The sequence below is a fragment of the Nerophis ophidion genome, linkage group LG19, assembly GCF_033978795.1.
Source record: "Nerophis ophidion isolate RoL-2023_Sa linkage group LG19, RoL_Noph_v1.0, whole genome shotgun sequence".
Lineage (NCBI taxonomy): Eukaryota > Metazoa > Chordata > Actinopteri > Syngnathiformes > Syngnathidae > Nerophis > Nerophis ophidion.
Window position 1 is genome coordinate 297,384 of NC_084629.1, and position 26,617 is coordinate 324,000.

General features: G+C 38.2%; 1 protein-coding gene across 2 annotated transcripts in view; it reads left to right on the forward strand.

The window, feature by feature from the left end:
• LOC133537848 (kalirin-like) overlaps positions 1–26,617 on the forward strand; it is a 229,473-nt gene that overhangs the window by 98,031 nt on the left and 104,825 nt on the right. For both annotated transcript variants that reach the window (XM_061878920.1, XM_061878919.1), the window contains exons 23-36: positions 1,024–1,173; positions 5,825–5,939; positions 6,013–6,128; positions 6,268–6,390; positions 7,882–8,064; positions 8,994–9,115; positions 10,199–10,265; positions 10,333–10,442; positions 14,043–14,112; positions 15,970–16,059; positions 18,426–18,518; positions 18,601–18,712; positions 19,813–20,003; positions 21,703–21,804. In XM_061878920.1, coding sequence (XP_061734904.1) covers positions 1,024–1,173; positions 5,825–5,939; positions 6,013–6,128; positions 6,268–6,390; positions 7,882–8,064; positions 8,994–9,115; positions 10,199–10,265; positions 10,333–10,442; positions 14,043–14,112; positions 15,970–16,059; positions 18,426–18,518; positions 18,601–18,712; positions 19,813–20,003; positions 21,703–21,804 — 1,644 coding nt within the window. The remainder of the gene's footprint in view (positions 1–1,023; positions 1,174–5,824; positions 5,940–6,012; positions 6,129–6,267; positions 6,391–7,881; positions 8,065–8,993; positions 9,116–10,198; positions 10,266–10,332; positions 10,443–14,042; positions 14,113–15,969; positions 16,060–18,425; positions 18,519–18,600; positions 18,713–19,812; positions 20,004–21,702; positions 21,805–26,617) is intronic.

The following is a 26,617-nucleotide window of genomic DNA, read 5'->3' on the forward strand; positions in this document are numbered from 1 at the left end:
CTGACAAAGCTAACATGCTAATAAACCTAACTAATTTAACAATGCTTACCATGCTTAACCATGTTGTCGAGGTTAACGATGCTAACTAGGGATGCGAATCTTTGGGTGTCCCATGATTCAATTCGATATCGATTCTTGGGGTCGCGATTCAAAAATATATCGACTTTTTCGATTCAACGCAATTCTCTTTTCAAAAACTTTTTTTTTTTCAATTCAAAACGATTCTGAATTAATTCAATACATAGGATTTCAGCAGGATCTACCCCAGTCTGCTGACATGCTAGCAGAGTAATAGATTTAAAAAAAAAAGCTTTTATAATAGTAAAGGACAATGTTTTATCAACTGATTGCAATAATGTAAATTTGTTTTTACTATTAAACGAACCAAAAATATTACTTATTTTATCTTTGGGAAAACATTGGACACAGTGTGTTGTCAAGCTTATGAGATGCGATGCAAGTGTAAGCCACTGTGACACTATTGTTCTTTTTTAAAATTTTTTATAAACATCTAATGATAATGTTAATGAGGGATTTTTAATCAATGCTATGCTGAAATTATAACTGATATTGATACTGTTGTTGATAATATTCATTTTTGTTTCACTACTTTTGTTTGTTCTGTGTCGTGTTTGTCTCCTCTCAATTGCTCTGTTTATTGCAGTTCTGAGTGTTGCTGGGTCAGGTTTGGTTTTGGAATTGGATTGCATTGTTATGGTATTGCTGTGTAGTGGTTTTGTTGGATTGATAAAAAATAAGTAAATAAATTAAAAAAATTAAATTATAAAAAATTGATTTTTTAAAAATGAGAATCGATTCTGAATTGCACATTGTATTCGATTCGATTTGTATTCGAATCGATTTTTCCCACACCCCTAATGCTAACCATGTTAACGAAGCTAACAATGTTAACAAAGCTTACAATGCTAACAAAGCTTACTATACTACCAAAGCTAAAAACGTTAACAGAGCTAAACATGCTATCAAAGCTAATGATGCTAACAAGGCTATTGCTACATCCAGGTGTGCAGCGTGCTGGAAAGCCTGGAGCAGGAGTATCGCCGTGACGAGGACTGGTGCGGCACTCAGGAGAAAGTTGGCGCGCTGGCAGAGTGCGAGCACCTCCTGCCTCTCATCAGCAAACACCTGGAGCAGAAGGAAGCTTTCCTTAAGGTCACTTTTTTCTTCTTGTTATATAACAATATAAATAACAGTTAATAACCAATTATCATGCAATAATATTAATAAGCTCAAATAATAATATTCAAAGCTACTTCAAAGTTCAGTCCGCACGTGTTGCTCCTCTTGCGAGGACTTTGACTTCCTGTTTAAGTCCCGCCTTTCTGCCTTGTCATCATATCCTGTGCAATACTGTATGATACAACGATATCCGACAACATATTGTTTTATTCCCTGTGATTTGATACTACATGATATAATTCGATACCATACGTAGGTATGGTACGATACAATACGATACAATATGTTGTGCTGTGCAAATATAACAAGTCGATGAAGTAAGATACGTTACAATATGATTCCGTCTACTATGGTACCATAAGAGACAATTGGATACCAGAAGTAAACAACACAATATGTCGCTCGACGCAAATATCACATTACTCAATAAAATTAGATACGATAACATCTGATTCTGTGTGCTACGATACGCAAATATCACATTAGTCGATAAAATTAGATACGATAACATCTGATTCTGTGTGCTACGATACAATTTGATACCATAAATAGATAAGATAAGGTACGATACATTGTTGCACTATGCAAATTTCACATTAGTCGATAAAAGAAGATATGATATGATATGATTTTGATTTTGTATGTGCTATGATACCATATGATACAGTTCCATACCATAAGTAGGTAAGATAAGGTACGATACATTCTTGCACTACGCGAATATTAGTTAGTTAATTAGTTGATTATTTTTTCGGTCAATGGTCAACAAAATGAACAAACAGTTTCACATAAACAAACAGTTGTACATTCATAATTAGAAAATGTTGCAGACCGAAAGGGTTTAGGCTGAAGTTGAAGACTTTCTGCGCCTAACCCTATAAACAATGTCAAATACAAGATGAGCTTCCAAAAATTATGAAATTTCCTTTGCACAACATACTATAAATACACCTTGTACACAACATAAACACTGTTCAATTATATACACAGTAAAGACTTGTGAAATATCCTTGTACACGTGTTAGTTAAACCTTTGCACCAATTATATATTATATACAAACATTTATACTTACATTGTTATTTATATCCCACATTATCCCACGGGGACGGCGTGGCGCAGTGGAAGAGTGGCCGTGCGCAACCTGAGGGTCACTGGTTCAAATCCCACCTAAAACCAACCTCGTCACGTCCGTTGTGTCCTGAGCAAGACACTTCACCCTTGCTCCTGATGGGTGCTGGTTGGCGCCTTGCATGGCAGCTCCCTCCATCAGTGTGTGAATGTGTGTGTGAATGGGTAAATGTGGAAGTAATGTCAAAGCGCTTTGAGTACCTTGAAGGTAGAAAAACGCTATACAAGTACAACCCATTTATTTATTTATTTAAGCTTTTAGTTAACATTGATCATAGCATTAACTACTGTGTTGATTCAAAAGTGATATATTTTTCCTAGACATTGGTCTTAAAGTGTTTCTAAATGTGTGAATGGAACTGGAACATTTAAAGGAATCATCCAAGCTGTTCCACAGATGACCCCCCCACTGACAAAAGCACATCTACTTTTTAAGCTCGTTCTTTTGTTTGCTTTCTGAAAGACAGCTGAACCTCTGAGGTCATGGGGACTCTCCCTGGGTTTGAACCTCTCCTGTAGACACCCAGGCAGCATGCGGTTATGAGCTTTGTATGTCACAATAGCAGTGTTGAGGTCAACAAGACCATGCAGTTTTAATGTTTTTAATTTAATAAACAGAGCATTGGTAGGGTCATGATAACCCGCATCATTTACAATTCTAATAGCTTTCTTTTGAAGTAAGAACATAGAGTTGATGTTTGAATTGTAATTGTTGCCCCAGATTTCAACACAATATTTAAGATATGGGAGTACGAAATCATTACATAACATGTTAAGAGCCTTTTGATTTACAGAGTTTTTAATTTAATGTAACATAGCCATAATTTTTGCCATCCTTGTCTTGAGTAAGTTTGTGTAGTTTCTAATTTAATTCATCATCTATATAGAGTCCCCAAAATGTTGTTGAATACAACCTTTCTATTTCCATATCATCAATTTGTATGTGACACTTCATGTTTTTTTTCCTATTTTCAAAAATATATATCTTATTTTATTTAGGTTGATTGATGCGATGTGGTGGCGACTTGTCCAGGGTGTACCACGCCTTCCGCCCGATTGTAGCTGAAATAGTCACCAGCGCCTATCTCAGCTACCCCAAAGGGAATAAGCGGTAGAAAATGGATGGATGGGATGATAGTTTATTGGCATAAAACCAATGCTTTAGTATGTGGAGTTCACTCTGTACAGCAGGGGTGTCAAACTCAAATACAGTGTGGGCCAAAATTTAAAACTGAACAAAGCCGCGGGCCAAGGTTGAACAAATTAACCTTTTAGGTGGTAGCGTGTATTGTAGTGTCCCGGAAGAGTTAGTGCTGCAAGGGGTTCTGGGTATTTGTTCTGTTGTGTTACGGTTCGGATGTTCTCCCGAAATGTGTTTGTTATTCTTGTTTGATGTGGGTTTACAGTGTGGCACATATTTGTAACAGTGTTAAAGTTGTTTATACGGCCACCCTCAAGTGTCACCTGTATGGCTGTTGACCAAGTATGAGTTGCATTCACTTATGAGTGTGTATAAGCCGCTTACATTATGAAGCTGTTTGTATGGAGGATAAGCGGACGTGAAGACAGGTTTTAAAGAATGTTAAAGGCAGTGCCTTTAAGGCACAGCCCCCAATATTGTTGTCCGGGTGGAAATCGGGAGATATTCGGGAGAATGGTTGCCCAGGGAGATTTTCGGGAGGGGCACTGAACTTCGGAAGTCTCCCGGGAAAATCGGGAGGGTTGGCAAGTATGAATATTAGCGGTGAATGCGGTGTTACAGCGGCACAGCCACTGTATAATGCCGGCGGGCCAGCTCTAATGTTTATTTGATATTGCCTCAAGGGCCAAATTAAATTACATGGCGGGCCAAATCTGGCCCGCGGGCCAGAGTTTGACACTCATGCTCTACAGGCTCTATGAGCTGGCCAATGTCTTGCCCAGAACAGTACAGGCTTGTATCATCAGCAAAGAAAATACAGTGGAGTTTTTTAAAGACTTTATAGATATCATTGATATACAATAAAAACAATTTTGGTCCCAGAACAGAACCTTGGGGTACTACATGTGTTATAATCTTTTTATCTGAATCTACATTGTTAATATGCACATACTGTTCTATGCCACCAAGATAACTTTTCAACCAATCATGAGCAAGACCTCTGACACCATACCTCTACATTTTGTTTAAAAGTAATGTGTGATCGATGATGTCAAAGGCCTTGCTCAGGTCATTAAAAACACCAACAGCAAACTCCTTCTTATCAATTGCATTAGTTACCACTTCAACTAATTCCATCACTGCCATGGAAGTAGACTTGTTTGATCAAAAACCGTATTGGTGTTCACTTAGAAAGTGGTGCTTATCAACAAAACTGTCTAATCTTGATACAAATAATTTTTCAAGGATTTTTGACAATTATGAGAGTAATGAAAAAGGTCTATAGTTGGAGAACTTATGCTCATCTTCACTTTTGAAGATGGTTAGAACTTTTGCCATTTTCATTGGAAAGACACCTTTTATACAAGAAACATTACATATATAAGTGAAGGGAACAGCTATAAAATCAACAATTTCTTTGATCAGAGAAATGTCCAAGTCGTAGAAGTATGCAAAGGAAATGGCTCAAACCAAGTCAGTAGGCAAGTAAATTGCCCAAAAGCAGTGAGGGAATAGCAGTGTTTTCCTGCACATATTTAGAAAGTGCCCTGCGATGAGGTGGCGACTTGTCCAGGTTGTAGCCCGCCTTCCGCCGGATTGGAGCTGAGGTAGGCACCAGCGCCCCCCGCGACCCCAAAGGGAATAAGCGGTAGGAAATGGATGGATGGACGGACTGCTGTCTTCTTCTTTTTCTGAGAATGTACAATTTCTGTGATTTCACTTTCATGAGCAGGAGAAATGAGAAACAATTCTAAGTTTCTTTGAATGGTTTGTTCATTGAATTTGACACTGTTTTCAGGTTGTACAATTTCATTTGCTAAATTGGGTCCAACATTGACAAAGAAGGTGTTAAAAGCATCCGTTATTTCCTTAGGGTCATTTATAGTTTGATTATTATGTATGAAATATATTGGATGTTCCTTATAAATATCACATTAGTAGATGAAATTAAACACGATATGATCTGATTTTGTATGTGCTGGATGGACAACCGGTTGGTTCTAAGTGCTATGATACCATATGACACAAGTCGATACGATAATTCAGTTACAATGAGATACCAAGATGTATTACAATATACGATATGATGCAATGACATAGGATCAAGAGATACAATGTATTATCATGTGATGCGATACCATGCCATTAAAAATAATGTAGGGAGGATACAATAATAGGATACCACGATGCATCAATTTATAGACGGAGATAATATGATATAGTGTGAGTACTGATAACTTGCGATACTATGTTGATACTAAGTTGCAATTCGATAGAGCCTGGTTAAATATGATACACGCACGCTAAGATGCGATATGGTGTTTTAGCTTCAATGCTATGTCGCTAACCTTCAGGCGTGCACGTTGGCCCGGAGGAACGCCGAGGTCTTCCTCAAGTACATCCACAGGAACAACGTGGGCATGCCGGGGGCCGCGAGTCACACCAGAGGGCCCGAGCAGCAGGTCAAAGGTCAGCAGCCTGTGGTTGGGGGGGAGGGGGTCAAAGCTCATCAGGTCAAATACTTTTTTTTCTGGTGTGGCAGCCATTCTCAACGAGCTGCTGCAGAGGGAGAACCGAGTCCTGCACTTCTGGACTCTGAAGAAGAGACGGCTGGACCAGTGTCAGCAGTACTTGGTCTTTGAACGCAGCGCCAAGCAGGTGTGTGTGTGTGTGTGTGTGTGTGTGTGTGTGTGTGTGTGCGTGTGTCTGTGCAGGCACATCTGGTATGTGTTATGTATGGGAAAAGGATTTGAAGAGCGACTATGATACCATGAGTGATTTGTGTGTGACCGGGAAGGCTCTGGATTGGATCCAGGACACAGGTGAGGTCTACCTGGCCAAGCACACCTCACCTGGCGACAGCAGCAAGGAAACGCAGCAGTTGCTCAACGACCACCATCACTTCCGACTCAGTGCCAAGGTGAGGAGGATGATACAGCATGGCCGTATCGCCTTGGTGGAAATCTGCTTTACATCTTTCCTGAGGAACTCAACCACTTCTATATGGACAAGAAATAGATGTACACAAATATACCTACATATTTACTAAATGTATATAAGTATGCACTAAAATATATACACATCTATACAAGTCCATACAAAAATATATACAAACATGTACAACTACATACAAAATATATACAAAAAAATGTATAAATATATACAAGAACATTCACAAATATATACAAGTACATACAAAATATATACAAATGCATACAAAAAATTACATATGTATACAAACAAATACAAATATATACAAGTACATAAAAAATATATACCAAAAATGTGCAAATATATACACGTACATACAAAAATATATACAAACATATGTTCAAGTACATACAGAAATATATACAAAAAAATTACAAATATATACAAGTTCATACAAAAATATATACAAGTATTTAGAAAAATGTATACAAGTACATAGAAAAAGATATGCAAACAATTACAAAAATATACAAGTACATGCAAAAATATATACAAATATATACCAAAAATGTACAAATATATACAAGTAAATACAACAATGAATAAAAAATATATACAAGTACATACAAAAATATATACAAATACTTACAAAAAATGTACAAATATATACAACAAATTTACAAATAAATACAAGTACATACAAAAATATGTACAAGTACATACAAAATATATACAAATATATTCCAACAGCTTATAAATATATACAAGTACATTCACAAATATATAAAAATATATACCAAAAATATGCAAATATCTACAAGTACATACAAAAATATCTAACAATATATTCAAAAATATATATAAGTACATACTATATATACAACAAATTTACAAATATATACAAGTACCTACGAAATATATACGAATATATACCAAAAATTACAAATATATAAAAGTATATACAAAAAAATTACAAATATATACAAGTACATACAAAAACATATACAAATATATATATACATATTTACACAAATATATACAAGTACAGTATATACCAAAACATATAAAATAGTAAACAAAAATATATACAAATAAATACAAAAATATACAAACATTTTTACAAATATATACAAGTACATGCAAACATATATACAGGTATATGTACAAAAATATATACAGGTATATGTACAAAAATATATACAGGTATATGTACAAAAATATATACAAATATATAAAACTATATAAGATATTTACAAAATATACAGTATACAGAATATATACAAGTGTATACATACAAAAATATATGCAAGGACATACAACATGAAGCACAACAATGTTCATTCCAACATTGTCACTTCTGTTGCAGCTTTATGTTGTTTGGTACTAAAAAAGCAGATTTAGTGGAGTGGCACCACCTGTGAGAAGGTTGTTTAACTATGATGTGGCGAGCACAAGCAGGTTAAGAAGGTTGTGTGTGCAGCAAACCAAGGAGAAGGTGAAGCTCCTCATCCAGCTGGCAGACAACCTGGTAGAGAAAGGCCACGCCCACGTGTCAGAGCTGAAGCGATGGGTCAGCACAGTGGACCGACGCTACCGAGACTTCTCCCTGCGCATGGCCAAGTACCAGGAGGGCCTGGAGAAGACCCTGGGCGTCTCCTCTGAGGTGGACAGTACTACATTTACTTTATTGTTATTATTGTTTTTGTTATTATTATTATTAATGTCATATTATTTGTTCTTAAATGTATTAATATTATTAATAATATTTGTTATTAATATTATTGTCATTACTATTATTATTTTTGTTGTTATTTGTTATTATTAGTATTTATAATTATGGTTATTATTATTGTTACTATTCTTATCCTCATTATTATTGGTTTTATTGTAATGATTATAATTTTTTATATTTATTGTTATTATAATTGTTATTATTACTACTGCTATCATTAAGATTATTGTTGTTGTTGTTATTATTATTATTGTCGTTATTATTATTGTTATATATTATTGTTATATTTCTATATTTGTTATTATTATACATTAGTATTATTATACAGCCATCAGACTGTATAATCCTTCTTGACTGCACTTAAATGTAGAATATATTTATATTATTCATATATTATCAATCAATCAATCAATGTTTACTTATATAGCCCTAAATCACTAGTGTCTCAAAGGGCTGCACAAACCACCACGACATCCTCGGTAGGCCCACATAAGGGCAAGGAAAACTCACACCCAGTGGGACATTGGTGACAATAATGACCCAGTGGGACGTCGGTGACAATGATGACTATGAGAACCATATATATTATATATATAATATATATTAGATATATATAATATATGTCATATATTATTTATTATTATTATTATTATTGTTTATTGTGAGCGAACTGTGGTGCTGAATTTCCCCCAGGGATCAATAAAGTACTTTCTGTTCTATTCTATTCTATTCTATTCTATTATTGTTAATATAGTTATGTTATTATTATTGTTGATTTTATTATTATTATGTTTTTGTATTATTGTTATTATTTTTGTTATTACTGTATGTTTTATTGTCTTTTGTCTTCTGATCGCCAGGACAACAAGGACTTGGAGCTGGACATCATTCCCGCCAGCCTGACGGACGACCCCGAAGTCAAACTGCGTGACCCCAGTCACGAGGTCAACGAGGAGAAGAGGAAGTCTGCTCGTAAGAAAGAGTAAGTCACAATTACATCTAATACTGATAAAATATAATTTATTATTCATTGATATCCTGAGTTAACAGCAAAACAGGTTTGTAGTTTAGTTCGGCCTCGGTGTGACCAATTCTGGTATCGATATGCAACGTATATGCCAGTACTGTATAATAGGGCTGTCTTGCGCTGAATGTGAAAATAATATCAGCAAATAACACAGGTATCGTATGCTTGCATGTAAATTGTGTGATATTATGCGCGATACAAGCAGTCCTGAAGCGTGTTTACATTTGTGTGATACCATGTGCGATACCAGCAGTCCTGCAGCATATTTACTTGTGTGTGATATCATGTGCGATACAAACAGTCCGGTTGCGTGTTTACTTGTGTGTAATATCATGTGATATGATAATCGTTAGCACGCTAGCATTAGCATGCTAGCATTCTAAGTGTTAGCGTACCAACTTTAGCATGCAAGTATGCTAATTGTTAGCATGCCAACTTTAGCAGGCTAGCATTGTATGGTTAGCACGCTAAATTGTCTTGCTAATTTTAAAGCCGTACACCTCAGTCATACAGCTTGGCATTTGACACATGCTAATTTTTAGCACGCTAAAACTAGCCTGCTAGCATTGTAATTGTTAGCATGCTAGCATTCTAACATCAGCATGCTAACTTTTCTTGCTAATTGTACCGCCGTACACCTCAGTCATATAACTTGCTACTTGACACATGCTAACCGTTAGCATTTCAGTTCGGCTCACGCATGTCAGCGTTTGTATGTAATCTCTTCTGAAATTGTATATTTTAGTTGAACAATATTGCAGTGTTAAACTGAACACTTGTCAATATAAACAAATATAAAAAAATATCAAAATTTCAATGCATATTAGAAAGTATACAGTAACAAACGTGTCCGCATCGTTCAAATTACCGCATCATGACCTTCACGTCATGAATTATTGTGACCACTAGGTGTCACCATAGAACAATCGCCACCAAATGAGCAAGTACCTTCAGTTCACATGCCTCTCGAATCCCTTCACGTTGTTTATTGTACCACAAGAAGTCAAAGCATTTGTTGACAAACAAACACCGTCTCAGGTTCATCATGGCCGAGCTCCTGCAGACCGAGAAGACGTACGTCCGAGACCTACAGGAATGTCTGGAGGTGAGAACGTCCCCGATGGCTACCTTCTCAGGCACGTGCTAACGTGATGTGTGTCCTGCTTCGTCAGACCTACCTGTGGGACATGACCAAAGGCGGTGACGACATCCCGCCCGCCATCGCCAACAGAGAGCACGTCATCTTCGGCAACATACAGGACATCTACGACTTCCACAACAAGTGAGGAACTCAGAAGGAAGTCTGCTCTTTAGGGATTAGTCCAACTTTTCTCCTTTTGAACCCGCGTCTCCACTTCCTTTAAAACTATGTTAAGTCTAATAAGCCAGGAAAAACAGACAAAAAAGTGTTATAAGTAAGTCATATATATATATATATATATATATATATATATATATATATATATATTAGGGGTGTAACGGTACACAAAAATTTCGGTTCGGTACGTACCTTGGTTTAGAGGTCACGGTTCGGTTCATTTTCGGTACAGTAAGAAAACAACAAAATATAAATTTTTTGGTTATAGGTCACGGTTCGGTTCATTTTCGGTACAGTAAGAAAACAACAAAATATAAATTTTTTGGTTATTTATTTACCAAATTTGTAAACAATGGCTTGATCCTTTTAACATTGGGAACACTATAATAATTCTGCCCACGATAATCCACATTAAACTGCCTCAAGTTGTTGCTTAGATGAAATAAAATGACACAACTTTTCTTCTACGTATAAAAAGTGCAACATTAAACAGTTTCAAGTCAACTCTTCATGCTTAATTTATTACAGCATTGGGGAAGCCTGTAGTTGATGTTTATTATGTAAATGTTATATTTGTATTAACATGTGATAGCAGGGACCCTGCGATTCAAAACTAGGCTGCTACATTACTAATGATTAATGTAACTATAGCTGAAAAATAGTACAATAGCAATAGGAGAGACTATTCATCCCTGTCATGTCGGCTTTATGATGCACTTACATTATTATATACACTATCAGAGACAGAAACTCTTCATTTAACATAATGTCCTTCTTTGCTGCTTCAACATACCTCAATCAACACTGTCCGTAACACATACACATACACACACACACACACACACACACACACACATGCGCACACGTATGCACGCACGCACACACAGACACACACACACCGCAAAATGAGCTAAGGTTGCGCTAAAAGCTAACTAGCCTTCACCTAAAGCCAGGACTGCAAGTGAGCTGAGCTGCAGTATGTTTCTATAAGATCAACGGGCTCATAGTGATGTTTAGAAAGTAGTTGACTTGGAAGTGTTTAGTATAATTTGGGGAGAGTCCGTTGCTCCCCTGTTAAACGCCTATCTGCTTGACGCTGAAGCGCTGACTACATGTGCTCTGAATACGCACTGCTGATTGGCTTGTTACCGCTACGGTTGTAACCAATCAGATGGTTGTGTGGGTTGGACAATGCTCTGTGCTGTGTAGGAGACAGAGGCAGAACGGAGCGGAGCAGCTTGTGAAGACTTTAGCATAGAAGGCTGCTTCATATGTTCGTGTGAAACTCATTCAGTACTCCTCCGCACCGAACCGGAACCCCCGTACCGAAACGGTTCAATACAAATACACGTACTGTTACACCCCAATATATATATATATATATATATATATATATGTATATGTATGTATGTATGTATATATATGTTTATATACACACATGTATATATATTTATGTATGTATAAATATATATACATACATAATATATATATATATGTATATATATATATGTACATATGTGTGTATATATGCATATATATATACGTATAAATATATGTATATGTGTGTGTGTGTATATGTATATATATACACATATATGTATTTAAAAAACTTATATATGTTTATATATACATACATATGTATATATATATACTGTATATATATATACATGTGTGTATATACATATATATGTACGTATAAATACATGTATATATGTGTATATATAAATATATATACATCTATATGTACTTAAAGCATATATATGTTTATATATGTATATATATACATATATCTGTATGTATCTATATATATATTTATATATATTTGTGTGTATCTGTAAATAATTCATAACAACACTGATTTTGATGCATTATTATCAGTATTTTCTTTCCCAAAAATTCACACTGTCCCTCATCAGCTGAAAAAACGGACACATATATTAAAATATTTTTTATTTTAAACACTTCAAATCTTTCAGCATCCTCAAACATATCCATAAATATTACATATCTTTTTTTTAATGTCTTTTCTTTTCTTTGTGTAAAAAAAATAAAATAATTAAAATAAATATTACAGGAAAAACATGTGAAATATTTTCCTAAAATGTTTCAAAGTGGTCACCCTTTAAATCCAACTAATTTGTCAAAGATGGATTTTTTTTATAACATAACATTTTTTTTTCATCAAAGAAAAAATACAAGTGGACCTCAAACGAGTCTCTGAGGAACTCCAAAAACAGAATAAAGTTGCACTTCTAACAGCTTCCACTCAATATTTTATTGTGTAGCCGATTTACAATGAAAACATGTTTCAACTTTTCTTGCTAAAAAAAAAAGACCAACAGCCTTTTCATTTACCATTAATGACAAAACATTCCCTTAAAACAGTTTTGTGGTGGATTATTGCTTATTGTTAATTAACTTATTAAAGAAAAGGTGTTTTTTTCAATGCTAAAAGTATTTTCAAGACAAAATCAAACATTTTAATGTAAAGACATTTAAAAACTGAGTGGTCTTGTGCTGCTTTGTGGAGGTGGACTGCTCCTTCTCTCCTGGCTGCCTTCATCATCCTGTACTTCAAGGACATCTTTGCTCCTTTCAGGAGACATTTGTAAGAACGTCTGAGAAGTTTTTTTTTAGTTGGAACTTTGTGCACAAGTTGGAAAAAGACTCAAAACCTGCCTAATCAAGCCCAGTATTTTCATTGACAACATATGACTTGTATTCTTTGAATGCAGTATTTGTTATTCTTTTGTTGTGTTGTTGCAGTATTTTTTTTTATACTTTTATTGTGCTCTTGCAGTATTTCTTATACTTTTATTGTGTTGTTGCAATATTTTTATATACTTTTATTGTGTTATTGTAGTGCTTTTTATACTTTTACTGTGTTGTTGCAGTATTTTTATTATTTTACTGCATTGCAGTATTTTTTTATACTTTTATTGTGTTGTTGCAGTACTTTTTATACTTTTACTGTGTTGTTGCAGTATTTTTATTATTTTACTGCATTGCAGTATTTTTTATTTTTTTATTGTGTTGTTGCAGCAATATTTATACTTTTATTGTGTTATTGCAGTATTTTTTTATACTTTTATTGTGTTGTTGCAGTATTTTTTATTTTTTTACTGTGTTGTTGCACCATTTTTTAATACCTTTACTGTAATATCCCAGTAATTTTTTTACACTTAAATTGTGTTGTTACAGTATTTCAAATATTATTGATTGTGTTGTTGCAATATTTGTTATACTTTTTCTGTGCCGTTGCAGTATTTTGTATTTTACTGTGTTGTTGCTGTATTTGTATTATTTTACTGTGTTGTTGAAGTATTGTTTATACTTTTATTTTGTTGTTGCAGTATTTTTTTATACTTTTGTGTTGTTTCAGTATTTTTGTACTTTTACTGTGTTGTTGCAGTATTATTCATAGTTTTATTGTGTTGCAGTATTTTGTATTATTTTACCGTGTTGTTGCAGTACTTTTTTATATTTTTACTGTGTTGTTGAAGTATGTTCATAGATTTATTGTGTTGTTGCAGTATTTTTCATACTTTTACTGTGTTGTTGCAGTATTTTCCTGAAGGAGCTGATCAATTACGAGCAGCTGCCAGAGGATGTTGGACACTGCTTTGTCACCTGGGTAAGGCATTATTATTATCATTATCATCATCATCGTAACATTTATTATTATTATTTTCCATAATTTTTACTATTGTTATTACTATCATTATTATTCTTATTATCATGAATATCATTATTTTATTGTTATAATTACTATTATTATTATTTGTATTTTTATAAATATCATTATTATTATCATTATTTTATTATCAGTGTTATTGATATAATTATCATTATTGTTATTACTATCTTTACTATTATTATTACTATATTATTATGTCATTATAATAGTTATCTCTACTATTATTATTACTTTCATTATTATTACTATTTTATCATCATTTAATCATCACTATTATTGTTATAATTACTACTATCATTATTGTTATTTTCATTATTTATATTGTTGTTATCACTACTTTTAATCATTATTATTTTCAGTGTTACTATTATCACCATCAACGTTGTTATTACTTATATTATTATAAGTATTGTCAGTAATATTATTATCAATAGTATTATTAGTAATATTAATATTGGTAATATTAACATTATCATAAGTATTATTATCATCAGTAATTTATTATGATCATTACTTTATTATTATCAATAATATTAGTATTATAATTATCACCTTTAACAATATTATTGGTATAATTTTTAATCACTATATTATGATTATTTATAGTTTTACCATCATTATTTTATGATTATAATTTTTAGTATTCTTGTCATTATTTTTGTGATCCATTTCCATTTTCTACCGCTTGTCAATTTTGGGGTCGCGGGAGGATGGGGTGGGCCAATCTTAGTGTTGCAAATCAACCTATTCCCAAGTGCGTGTCTTTAGAGGTGGGAGGACATGCAAACTCTACACAGAAAGATCCCGAGCCTCGGACTACTCAGGACCTTTGTATTGTGAGGCACATGCAGTAACCCCTGTTGCACCGTGCTGTCCTATTTTTTGTGATAATTATCATTATTTTTAGTATTACTGTAATCATTTATTATCATCCATCCATCCATTTCCTACCGCTTATCCCTTTTTGGGGTTGCTGGAGCCTATCTCAGCTGCATTTGGGCGAAAGGTGGCGTACACCCTGGACAAGTCGCCACCTCATAACAGGGCCAACACAAATTGACAAGACAACATTCGCACTCACATTCACACACAGCGGCCAATTTTAGTGTTGCAAATCAACCTATCCCCAGTTGCATGTCTTTAGAGGTTGAAGGACATGCAAACTCTACACAGAAAGATCCCGAGCCCGGGATTGAATCTCGGACTACTCAGGACCTTCGTATTGTGAGGCACATGCACTAACCCCTGTCGCACCGTGCCCCCCTATTTTTTGTGATAATTATCATTATTTTTAGTATTAGTGTAATCATTTATTATCATGATTATTGTAATTATTGGTGGCAGAGGGGTTAGTGCGTCTGCCTCACAATACGAAGGTCCTGCAGTCCTGGGTTCAATCCCAGGCTCGGGATCTTTCTGTGTGGAGTTTGCATGTTCTCCCCGTGAATGTGTGGGTTCCTCCAGGTACTCCGGCTTTCTCCCGCTTCCAAAGACATGCACCTGGGGATAGGTTGATTGGCAACACTAAATTGGCCCTAGTGTGGGAATGTGAGTGTGAATGTTGTCCGTCTGTCTGTGTTGGCCCTGCGATGAGGAGCCGACTTGTCCAGGGTGTACCCCGCCTTCCGCCCCATTGTAGCTGAGATAGGCGCCAGCGCCCTCCGCAACCCCAAAAGGGAATAAGCGGTGGGAAATGGATGGATGGATGGGTGTAATCATTTATTATCATGATTATTGTAATTATTATTTTTGTCTCTATTATTGTTATTAACATTGTTGTGGTTCCTCCCGCAGGCTGACAAGTTCCACATCTACGTGGATTATTGCAAAAACAAACCCGACTCCAGTCAACTCATTCTGGAACACGCCGGAACTTTCTTTGACGTGAGAACACATCCTTTACTGTGCGAAGACATGAAATACCGTATTTCCTTGAATTGCCGCCGGGGCACTAATTAATTCAAAACCTCTTCTCACTCCTGCGCTTACCAAAGGCATGCGGTAAAAGTAAGCATGCGCTAATTATTTTAAAACCTCTTCTCACTCCGCGCTTACCAAAGGCATGCAGTAAAAAGTTGAGTGTGATGTAAGCTTGGACCTTAAATCCTACTGAATAGCTCTTAATCTTCTTCCCTTTATGCGATTTCAAATTACCGGTATTGAAATCAGCCTCCTCCATTTTGAAAATGAAGACAGGGTAAGTGTCACTTGTGACGTCACGAGTTTGACCAGGCGGTAATACTAAGCATGCGCTAATTATTTTGCGAAGCGAGTTTGACCCGGCAGTAATTCAAGGTAGGCGCATACTATATGCCCTGCGGCAATCCAAGAAAATACGGTATTCTCGATTCAATGATCAAAATAAGAGGTTGTAGTCAGGGGCGTCACTAGACCTAATAGTGTACCGGGGCACACCTGGGGCATTAATAATTCATGTGAGCGTGCAAAGCGCACAAGCAAAAACATTTTTAGCACTTATTTATCATAAAAAATACATAAATAGTGCTTTAAACTATGAAATCATATCAGATTATGTTGTATGGATCTTTGATTAACCACCTGAAATTAACTAATGCATTTGACCTACTTGTGCACTTTTTTACTCCAGACTTCTAAACTGCTACTGGTTAAAGCAAAAAGGAAGAGCAATGAATATTTTTGAAATATATATTGCAGTGATCATCTGCAAATTTAACATCTACAAAAGTAAAACAAAATATAAAGCACCCCTACATCTCTGGGTTATTTTATATTATTTAATTTCCATTTATGGCAATTTGGCTAATCCTATTTCAGATACACAAAACTATAAAATATACACAAAACAATAAAGCCACAGTAGTAGAATAAATGAACTGTCGTGTGTCTGTTCAGGGAATCATTTTCTGAGAAGTAAACTGTGACGTCTCATTTTCATTTTTGCAAAGTGGTCAATCACTCTGGACAGACATGGAAATATTACAGTAACTGTTATACAGTTGACTAGTGGTTCCCAACTGGTGGGTCGTGACATAAAAGTGGATTGTGTGTCATTTTCAGTGAGTCGCAGTCAGATGTGTGCATGAAAAAAAAAAGTTTAGGGAGAAAAAAATCTAATTGTGGCAACAAAACCAGTTATTTTTAGCCATTTTTCTAGTGACTATTGAGTATTTTAGCAGAAGGCAAACCGACTAACAAGTTGGAGGAGGACTCAGGACAGACATGGAAATATATTTTTTAAAAATCTAAATGGGGCAACAAAACCCGATATTTTCAGCCATCTTTCTGAAGACAAATACAGAAATGTTACTATTTTTTCTGGAAACAAAACCAGATGCTTTAGCTGTAGCCATTTTTCTGGTGAAAAAACAAGATTATTTTAGGCAAAGTCACATTGATTAACAAGACAAGTCTACTGTGCTATTTTTCTTTGAAATAAACTTGAATGATTTAAAAATTTGGCTCACGACTTGATGATATGGAAAAATGTTTTTCTTCCTGAAGATAAAGCATTTGAGAAGCACTCAACTCACACATGCTTACTCCTAATCATCATTGATGCAGAACCAGCAGACAATAACCAACATTATGTTTCATGTTCATTGGAAATTCCCCCGACAGCTTGTACAGCAAATGAATATGTTTGTCTTGATACAAGGAATAACGTAAGCTAACTTAGTATCAACTTAAGACAATGATGTTGCCTAGCTAGCTAGGACTTCACTTACATCTCTCATCCCTCGCTTCTTCTCTGCTGCGGGCGAATAACTGTCTTAAATCCATCTAGAAGTTACATTTTGAGTCAAATCAAAATCAAAATATTGTAATAAACAAATTGTTGTTGGCTAACGTCACCTACCTCAAGCAGTGATTCGAATCCCCCCCCCCCCTCTCTCTCTCTGTTTCTCTCTCTCTCTCAACCGAAGTCTCGATCCACACGTGAATAAATTACCATATTAAGTAGCCATGTGCTCACTGTTTCGTGGAGTGAATACAGTAGCAATCAATTACCATATTAAGTAGTATGTGCGCTGTTGTCTATGTTATGTAGACTTAAAACTCAGAAGCGTTTTTTTTTATTGGTAAAATTTTTACTGGGGCACTGCAGATCAACAGTGGGGCGCGTGCCCCACTGAAATATGTCTGGCGACGCCCCTGGTTGTAGTTACCCCTCTTTGCCAGCAGATGCATTATTTCCATATCCCCTGCAATGCGAAGGTGGTCCTTTCATTAGGTACACGCTGCTAAAATGGGTGTGTTTGTGTGTCCAGGACATCCAGCAGCGACGAGGACTCGCCAATTCCATCTCGTCTTACCTCATCAAACCCGTGCAGAGGATCACCAAGTACCAACTGCTGCTGAAGGTACCGGCGTGACGATAACGACGACGATAATAATAATAATTATAATAATAATAACGACTGTCCTCGACTTCCCGGCGGGCAGGAGTTGCTGTCCTGCTGCGAGGAGGGCAAAGGGGAGATCAAAGACGGCCTGGAGGTCATGTTGAGCGTCCCCAAGCGAGCCAACGACGCCATGCACCTGGCCATGCTGGAAGGTACCGAGTCCGGACATCCGCAGGGAGACCAACACTCCCCGAGTAGTTAGTTCCTGGCAAAAGCTATGACGAAAACAATTAAAATTTTATGGAAAACCATCCATCCATTTCCCTACCGCTTATTCCCTTTTGGGGTCGCGGGGGTCGCTGGTGCCTATCTCAGCTATTTAACAAAAATAGTAATGCTATAAAAAAAACAAAGCCGAACTAGCTCGCTGGATAGCTAAGCTAAGCGTCGACTCCTCAATGCTTTCCTTGTAAAACCAGCAAAAAAAACAACAAAATAGCATGTTGAAAAGCTAGCGCTACCATGCTAATGGTGCGTTTAAGGAGGTCGGAATTTCCACGCTCCGTGTCGGAAAATTGTCCCCAACCATCAAATATTTTTTGATTGATTGATTGAAACTTTTATTAGTAGATTGCACAGTTTGGTACATATTCCGTACAATTGACCACTAAATGGTAACACCCGAATACATTTTTCAACTTGTCCACGTTAATCAATTCATGGTACAAATATATACTATCAGCATAATACAGTCATCACACAAGTTAATCATCAGAATATATACATTGAAATATTTATATTATTTAGAATAGAATAGAATATACTTTTATTGTCATTATTGATGTGAACAGGTTCAAAGAACAACAAAACTGGAGCAGATCCCTAAGGCAGTGGTCCCCAACCTTTTTGTATCCGCAGACCGGTCAACGCTTAATGATTTTTATTTTATGTAAGAAATAAAATAAAAGTTGCAATAATAAAATATAAGAATTGATACAAAACTTTCAATAATAAGATAAAATAAAATACAATAAATTACATAAAATGTGCAATAATAAAATAAAACTAAATAAAATATAAGAAATTATATAAAAGGTGTAATAATAAAATATAATATCCGAAACAATATGAAAGGTGAAATAATAAAATAAAATATAAGAAATCATATAAAAGGTGTAATAAGAAATGAATACAAAAGGTGAATTAATAACAGTTAAGACTACTGTATATGTGAATGTGTTCCACACAGTAAGTGCCTGGTACTCTCTGCAGTTGAGAGGCGTCGATTACAGCGTCTTACATTCCCTTGCAGGTTTCGAGGAGAACTTGGAGGTTCAGGGCGAGCTGATCCTGCAGGACAGTTTCCAGGTGTGGGACCCGCGCTCCCTCATCCGAAAGGGGCGGGACCGACACCTCTTCCTGTTCGAGTTCTCTCTGGTCTTCAGCAAGGAATTCAAGGACTCATCCGGAAGAACCAAATATCAATACAAACACAAACTACTGGTGAGTGCAGTACACCGACCAGCAGGGGGCAGTAGTGTGTACTTTGGCCCTTCAGTCCACTTCCACACACTCCTTTTTTATTGACACTTTATAAGGTCATTTCACAGCCGTACCCCTTTAATCATACTTTATACCTTGTGTGACACATGCTAACTTTTTTTTGCAATTTTTTCCAATCATTTACACCATAGTCATATAACTTGGTACTTGATATACCATATTTCCTTGAATTGCCGCAGAGCATATAGTATGTGCCTGCCGGGTCAAACTCGCTTCCCAAAATAATTATTGCATGCTTAGTATTACCACCTGGTCAAACTCGTGAGGTCACGAGTGACACTTCCCCTGTCATCATTTTCAAAATGGAGGAGGCTGATTTCAATACCGGTAATTTGAAACCGCATAAAGGGAAGAAGATTAAGAGCTATTCAATAGGATTTAAGGTCCAAGCTTACATCACACTCACATTTTTACTGCATGCCTTTGGTAAGTGCAGGAGTGAGAAGAAGTTTTATATCTATTAGCAGCCTGGCGGCAATTCAAGGAAATGCGGTATGCTAACTGTTAACATGCTAACATTAGTTTTCAAGCATGCTAACTTTTAAAGCTAATTTCACAGCCACAAACCTTAGTATCATACCGTATAACATGCTAGACAGTTAGCATGCTAACTTTAAGTTGCTGTTTTTTCAACGATTTACCACATAGTCATATACAGTAACTTGGTACCTGATATAAGCTAATTGTTAGCATGCTAGCATTTGCATGCAAGCATGCTAACTATTCAAATTAATTTCACAGCCATACACCTTTAATCATACTGTATAACTTTTGTGACACATGCTAAGGTTTTTTTGTTGCTATTTTTCCAACCATTTACCCCATAGTCATATATAACTTGGTACTTAGTATATGCTTACTGTTAAAATGCTACCATTAGCATGCTAACTTTTAAAGCTAATTGTAAATCCATACACCTTTAATCATACCGTATAACTTGTGTGACACATGCTAACTATTACCATGCCAACTTTTATTTTGATATTTTTCCAACCATTTACCTTTTTTGAACCATTTACCACATAGATATACAACTTTGTACTTGATAAATGCTAACTGTTAACATGCTATCATTAGGATGCTAACTTTTGAAGCTTAGCCACACACCTTAAAATCATACTGTATAATTTAGGTGACACATGATAACTTTGTTTTGCTATTTTTTCAACCATTTACCACATAGTCATATACATTTGTGCTTGATAAATGCTAACTGTTAACATGCCATCATTGGCATGCTAGCATACTAACTTTTAAAGCTGATTTCACAGCCACACACCTTAGAATCATACTGTATAACTTAAGTGGCACATGCTAACTGTTAAAGTGCTAATTTAATTTTAGAAAATTTTTCAAACATTTAACCTGTAGTCCTAGTTGGTGTGTCAATATTCTATTAGTTTTCATTTTTGCTGCTTTAGCTTTCATCACGATCAATCAACTTAGCTCCAATTTAACACCCAAAATCTTAGATGAGAAGCCAAAACCGCATTGGAAATTTTTTTTAAATAATACTAAATCAAATATTATTTCACTCGTATGCCATTTGTTTAATGATTATTATTTTTATTTGTTTTTATTTTATTGATTTATTCTTTTTCTTTTTTGATTTTTATCTGATTGTTTTTGATGTTTGCAGACGTCAGAGTTGGGGGTGACGGAGCACATCGAAGGCGACCCGTGTAAATTTGCTCTCTGGGCCGGAAGGACGCCCTCGTCTGACAACAAGACGGTGCTGAAGGCAAGTAGATGATGGACAATAACGCACATGCAAAATTATCCCAAAACTTTAACATGTTAGCTTTTTAGCATGGATCAGTTTGACTGGGGAACGGTTTGAATCGGTTGTCATGAGCATGTTACTTGTATATAATATGATACTTGGCGGCTGTTAACTCTTTTAGCATGTTAATATGCTAACATTAGAATTCTATATTTTGAGTTAAGTTTACAGATATACGCCCCCGAGTCCAATATTTTATTGCTCACAGGCTGTTGGCATCCATCAAGTACTAAAATGTATGACTCTGAAGAGTACAACGGCAAAACTTGCTAAAGAATGAAGTTAGCCAAAAATGATAGCAAGTTAGCTTTTTAGTAAGGAGCATTTTGACTTTGAAACGGTTTGGAATCTGTAGACATAAGCATGCTATACTTTTTTAGCAAGTTTTACAGGTACGATAGACACCTCAGAGTAATATATCTTGATACTTGATGCATGCTAGCTTTTAGCATGTTAACATGTTAAAATTAGCATGTTAGTTGTTTAGTTAATTTTACAGGTGTACACCTCAGAGTCAAATATGTTGTTATTTCACACATGCTGTTAGCAGCCATCAAGTAATCAAATGTATGACTCAAGCGTACACCCGCGAAATTAGCTGAAATAGCCGACATGTTAACCGTGTGTATGCGTCAAGTACCAAAATATATGACTGTGAGGTTTATACCTGTAAAGTTTGCCAAAAACGTTACCAAGTTGGCTTTAGCATTCTAGGTTTTTAGTTAATTTTACAGGTGTACACCTCAGCTCTTTGAGCTGCCACCTTATCGTGGTGGAGGAGTTTGCGTGTCCCAATGATCCTAGGAGCTATGTTGTCCGGGGGCTTTATGCACCCTGGTAGGGTCCCCCAAGGCAAACAGGTTCTAGGTGAGGGATCAGACAAAGAGCAGCTCGAAGACCATTATGAAGAAGAAAAAGCATGGACCCAGATTTCCCTCGCCCGGACCCGGGTCACCGGGGCCCCCCTCTGGAGCCAGGCCCGGAGGTGGGGCACGATGGCGAGCGCCTGGTGGCCGGGCCTGTTCCCATGGGGCCCGGCCGGGCACAGCCCGAAGAGGCAACGTGGTTCACCCCTCCAATGGGCTCACCACCCATAGCAGGGGCGATAGAGGTCGGGTGCAATGTGAGCTGGGCGGCAGCCGAAGGCAGGGCACTTGGCGGTCCGATCCTCGGCTACAAAAGCTAGCTCTTGGGACGTGGAACGTCACCTCACTGGGGGGGAAAGAGCCTGAGCTAGTGCGCGAAGTCGAGAAGTTCCGGCTGGATATAGTCGGACTCACTTCGACGCACAGCAAGGGCTCTGGAACAACTTATCTCGAGAGGGACTGGACCCTCTTCCACTCTGGCGTTGCCGGCAGTGAGAGGCGACTGGCTGGGGTGGCAATTCTTGTTGCCCCCCGGCTCAAAGCCTGCACTTTGGAGTTCAACCCGGTGGACGAAAGGGTAGCCTCCCTCCGCCTTCGGGTGGGTCCTGACTGTTGTTTGTGCTTACGCACCAAGCATCAGTTCAAAGTACCCACCCTTTTTGGGAACACTCGAGAGAGTACTGGAAAGTGGTCCCCCAGGTGATTCCCTTGTCCTACTGGGGGACTTCAACGCTCACGTTGGCAACGACAATGACACTCGGGTGAAGAGAGAGGCGGAGCTTTCTACCGATCACCACCTGGTGGTGAGTTGGCTGCGATGGTGGGGGAGGATGCCGGACAGACCTGGGAGGCCCAAACGCATTGTGAGGGTCTGCTGGGAACGTCTGGCAGAGTCTCCTGTCAGAGAAAGTTTCAATTCCCACTTCCGGAAGAACTTTGAACATATCACGAGGGAGGTGCTGGACATTGAGTCCGAGTGGACCATGTTCCGCACCTCTATTGTCGAGGCGGCTGATCGGAGCTGTGGCCGCAAGGTAGTTGGTGCCTGTCGGGGTGGCAATCCTAAAACCCCTTGGTGGACACCAGCGGTGAGGGATACCATCAAGCTGAAGAAGGAGTCCTATCGGGTCCTTTTGGCTCATAGGACGCCAGAGGCAGTGGACAGGTACCGACAGGCCAAGCGGTGTGCAGCTTCAGTGGTCGCGGAGGCAAAAACTCGGACATGGGAGGATTTCGAGGAAGCCATGGAAAACGACTTCCGGACGTCTTCGAAGCCATTCTGGACCACCGTCCGACGCCTCAGGAAGGGGAAGCAGTGCACTATCAACACCGTGTATGGTGCGGATGGTGTTCTGCTGACCTCAACTGCGGATGTTGTGGATAGGTGGAAGGAATACTTCGAAGACCTCCTCAATCCCACCAACACGTCTTCCTATGAGGAAACAGTGCCTGGGGAATCTGTGGTGGACTCTCTTATTTTTGGGACTGAGGTCGCTGAGGTAGGTAAAAAGCTCCTCGGTGGCAAGGCCCCAGGGGTGGATGAGGTCCGCCAGGAGATCCTTAAGGCTCTGGATGCTGTGGGGCTGTCTTGGTTTACAAGACTCTGCAGCATCGCGTGGACATTGGGGGCGATACCTCTGGATTGGCAGACCGGGGTGGTGGTTCCTCTCTTTAAGAAGGGGGACCGGAGGGTGTGTTCCAACTATCGTGGGATCACACTCCTCAGCCTTCCCCGTAAGGTTTATTCAGGTGTACTGGAGAGGAGGCTACGCCGGATAGTCGAACATCGCATTCAGGAGGAACAGTGTGGTTTTCGTCCTGGTCATGGAACTGTGGACCAGCTCTATACTCTCGGCAGGGTTCTTGAGGGTGCATGGGAGTTTGCCCAACCAGTCTACATGTGCTTTGTGGACTCGGAGAAGGCATTCGACCGTGTCCCTCGGGAAGTCCTGTGGAGAGCGCTCGTAGAGTATGGGGTATCGGACTGTCTTATTGTGGCGGTCCGCTCCCTGTACGATCAGAGCCAGAGCTTGGTCCGCATTGCCGGCAGTAAGTCGGACACTTTCCAGTGAGCATTGGACTCCGCCAAGGCTGTCGTTTGTCACCGATTCTGTTCATAACTTTTATGGACAGAATTTCTAGGCGCAGTCAAGGCGTTGAGGGGTTACGGTTTGGTGACCGCAGGATTAGGTCTCTGCTTTTTGCAGATGATGTGGTTCTGATGGCTTCATCTGACCGGGATCTTCAGCTCTCACTGGATCGGTTCGCAGCCGAGTGTGACGCGACCGGAATGAGAATCAGCACCTCCAAGTCAGAGTCCATGGTTCTCGCCCGGAAAAGGGTGGAATGCCATCTTGGTGTTGGGGAGGAGACCCTGCCACAAGTGGAAAAGTTCAAGTACCTAGGAGTCTTGTTCACGAGTGAGGGAACAGTGGATCGTGAGATCGACAGGCGGATCGGTGCGGCGTCTTCAGTAATGCGGACGTTGTACCGATCCGTTGTGGTGAAGAAGGAGCTGAGCCGGAAGGCAAAGCTCTCAACTTACCGGTCGATCTACGTTCTCATCCTCACCTATGGTCATGAGCTTTGGGTCATGACCGAAAGGATAAGATCACGGGTACAAGCGGCCGAATGGAGTTTCCTCCGCCGTGTGGCGGGGCTCTCCCTTAGAGATAGGGTGAAAAGCTCTGCCATCCGGGAGGAACTCAAAGTAAAGCCGCTGCTCCTTCACATCGGGAGGAGCCAGATGAGGTGGTTCGGGCATTTGGTCAGGTTGCCACCCGAACGTGTCCCTAGAGAGGTATTTAGGGCACGTCCAACCGGTAGGAGGCCACGGGGAAGACCCAGGACACGTTGGGAAGACTTTGTCTCCCGGTTGGCCTGGGAACGCCCCGGGATCCCCCGGGAAGAGCTAAACGAAGTGGCTGGGGAGAGGGAAGTCTGGGTTTCCCTGCTTAGGCTGTTGCCCCTGCAACCCGACCTCGGATAAGCGGAAGAAGATGGATGGATGGATGGATGGACCTCAGAGTCAAATATTTTGTTATTTCACACATGCTGTTAGCAGCCATCAAGTAATCAAATGTATGACTCAAGCGTACACCCGCAAAATTAGCTGAAATAGCCGACATGCTAACAGTGTGTATGCGTCAAGTACCAAAATATATGACTGTGAGGTTCATACCTGTAAAGTTTGCCAAAAACGTTAGCAAGTTGGCTTTAGCATGCTACTTTTTTAGTTAATTTTACAGGTGTACACCTCAGAGTCAAATATGTTGTTATTTCACACATGCTGTTAGCAGCCATCAAGTAATCAAATGTATCACTCAAGCATACATCTGCGAAATTAGCTGATATAGCCGACATGCTAACAGTGTGTATGCGTCAATTACCAAAATGTATGACTGTGAGGTTTATACCTGTAAAGTTAGCCAAAAACGTTTGCAAGTTAGCTTTTTATTTCATTTTGACTTTGGAACGGTTTGAATCTGTGCACACTAGTCAGTGGCCTATTGGTTAGAGTGTCCGCCCTGAGATCGGTAGGTTGTGTGTTCAAATCCTGGCCGAGTCATACCAAAGACAATAAAAATCGGACTCATTCCTGCTTGGCACTCAGCATCAAGGGTTGGAATTGGGGGTTAAATCACCAAAAATGATTCCCGGGCGCGGCACCACTGCTGCCCTCTGCTCCCCTCACCTCCCAGGGGGTGATCAAGGGTGATGGGTCAAATGCAGGGAATAATTTCGCCACACCAAGAGTTTGTGTGACATTCATTGGTACTTTAACTTTAACATTATTAACGTATTTTAATGTTAGCATTCTAAAATTTGCACGGTAGCTTTTTAGGTAATTTTACAGACGTACATGTCAGAGTCAAATATTGTGATATGTGATGTATGTTAACTCT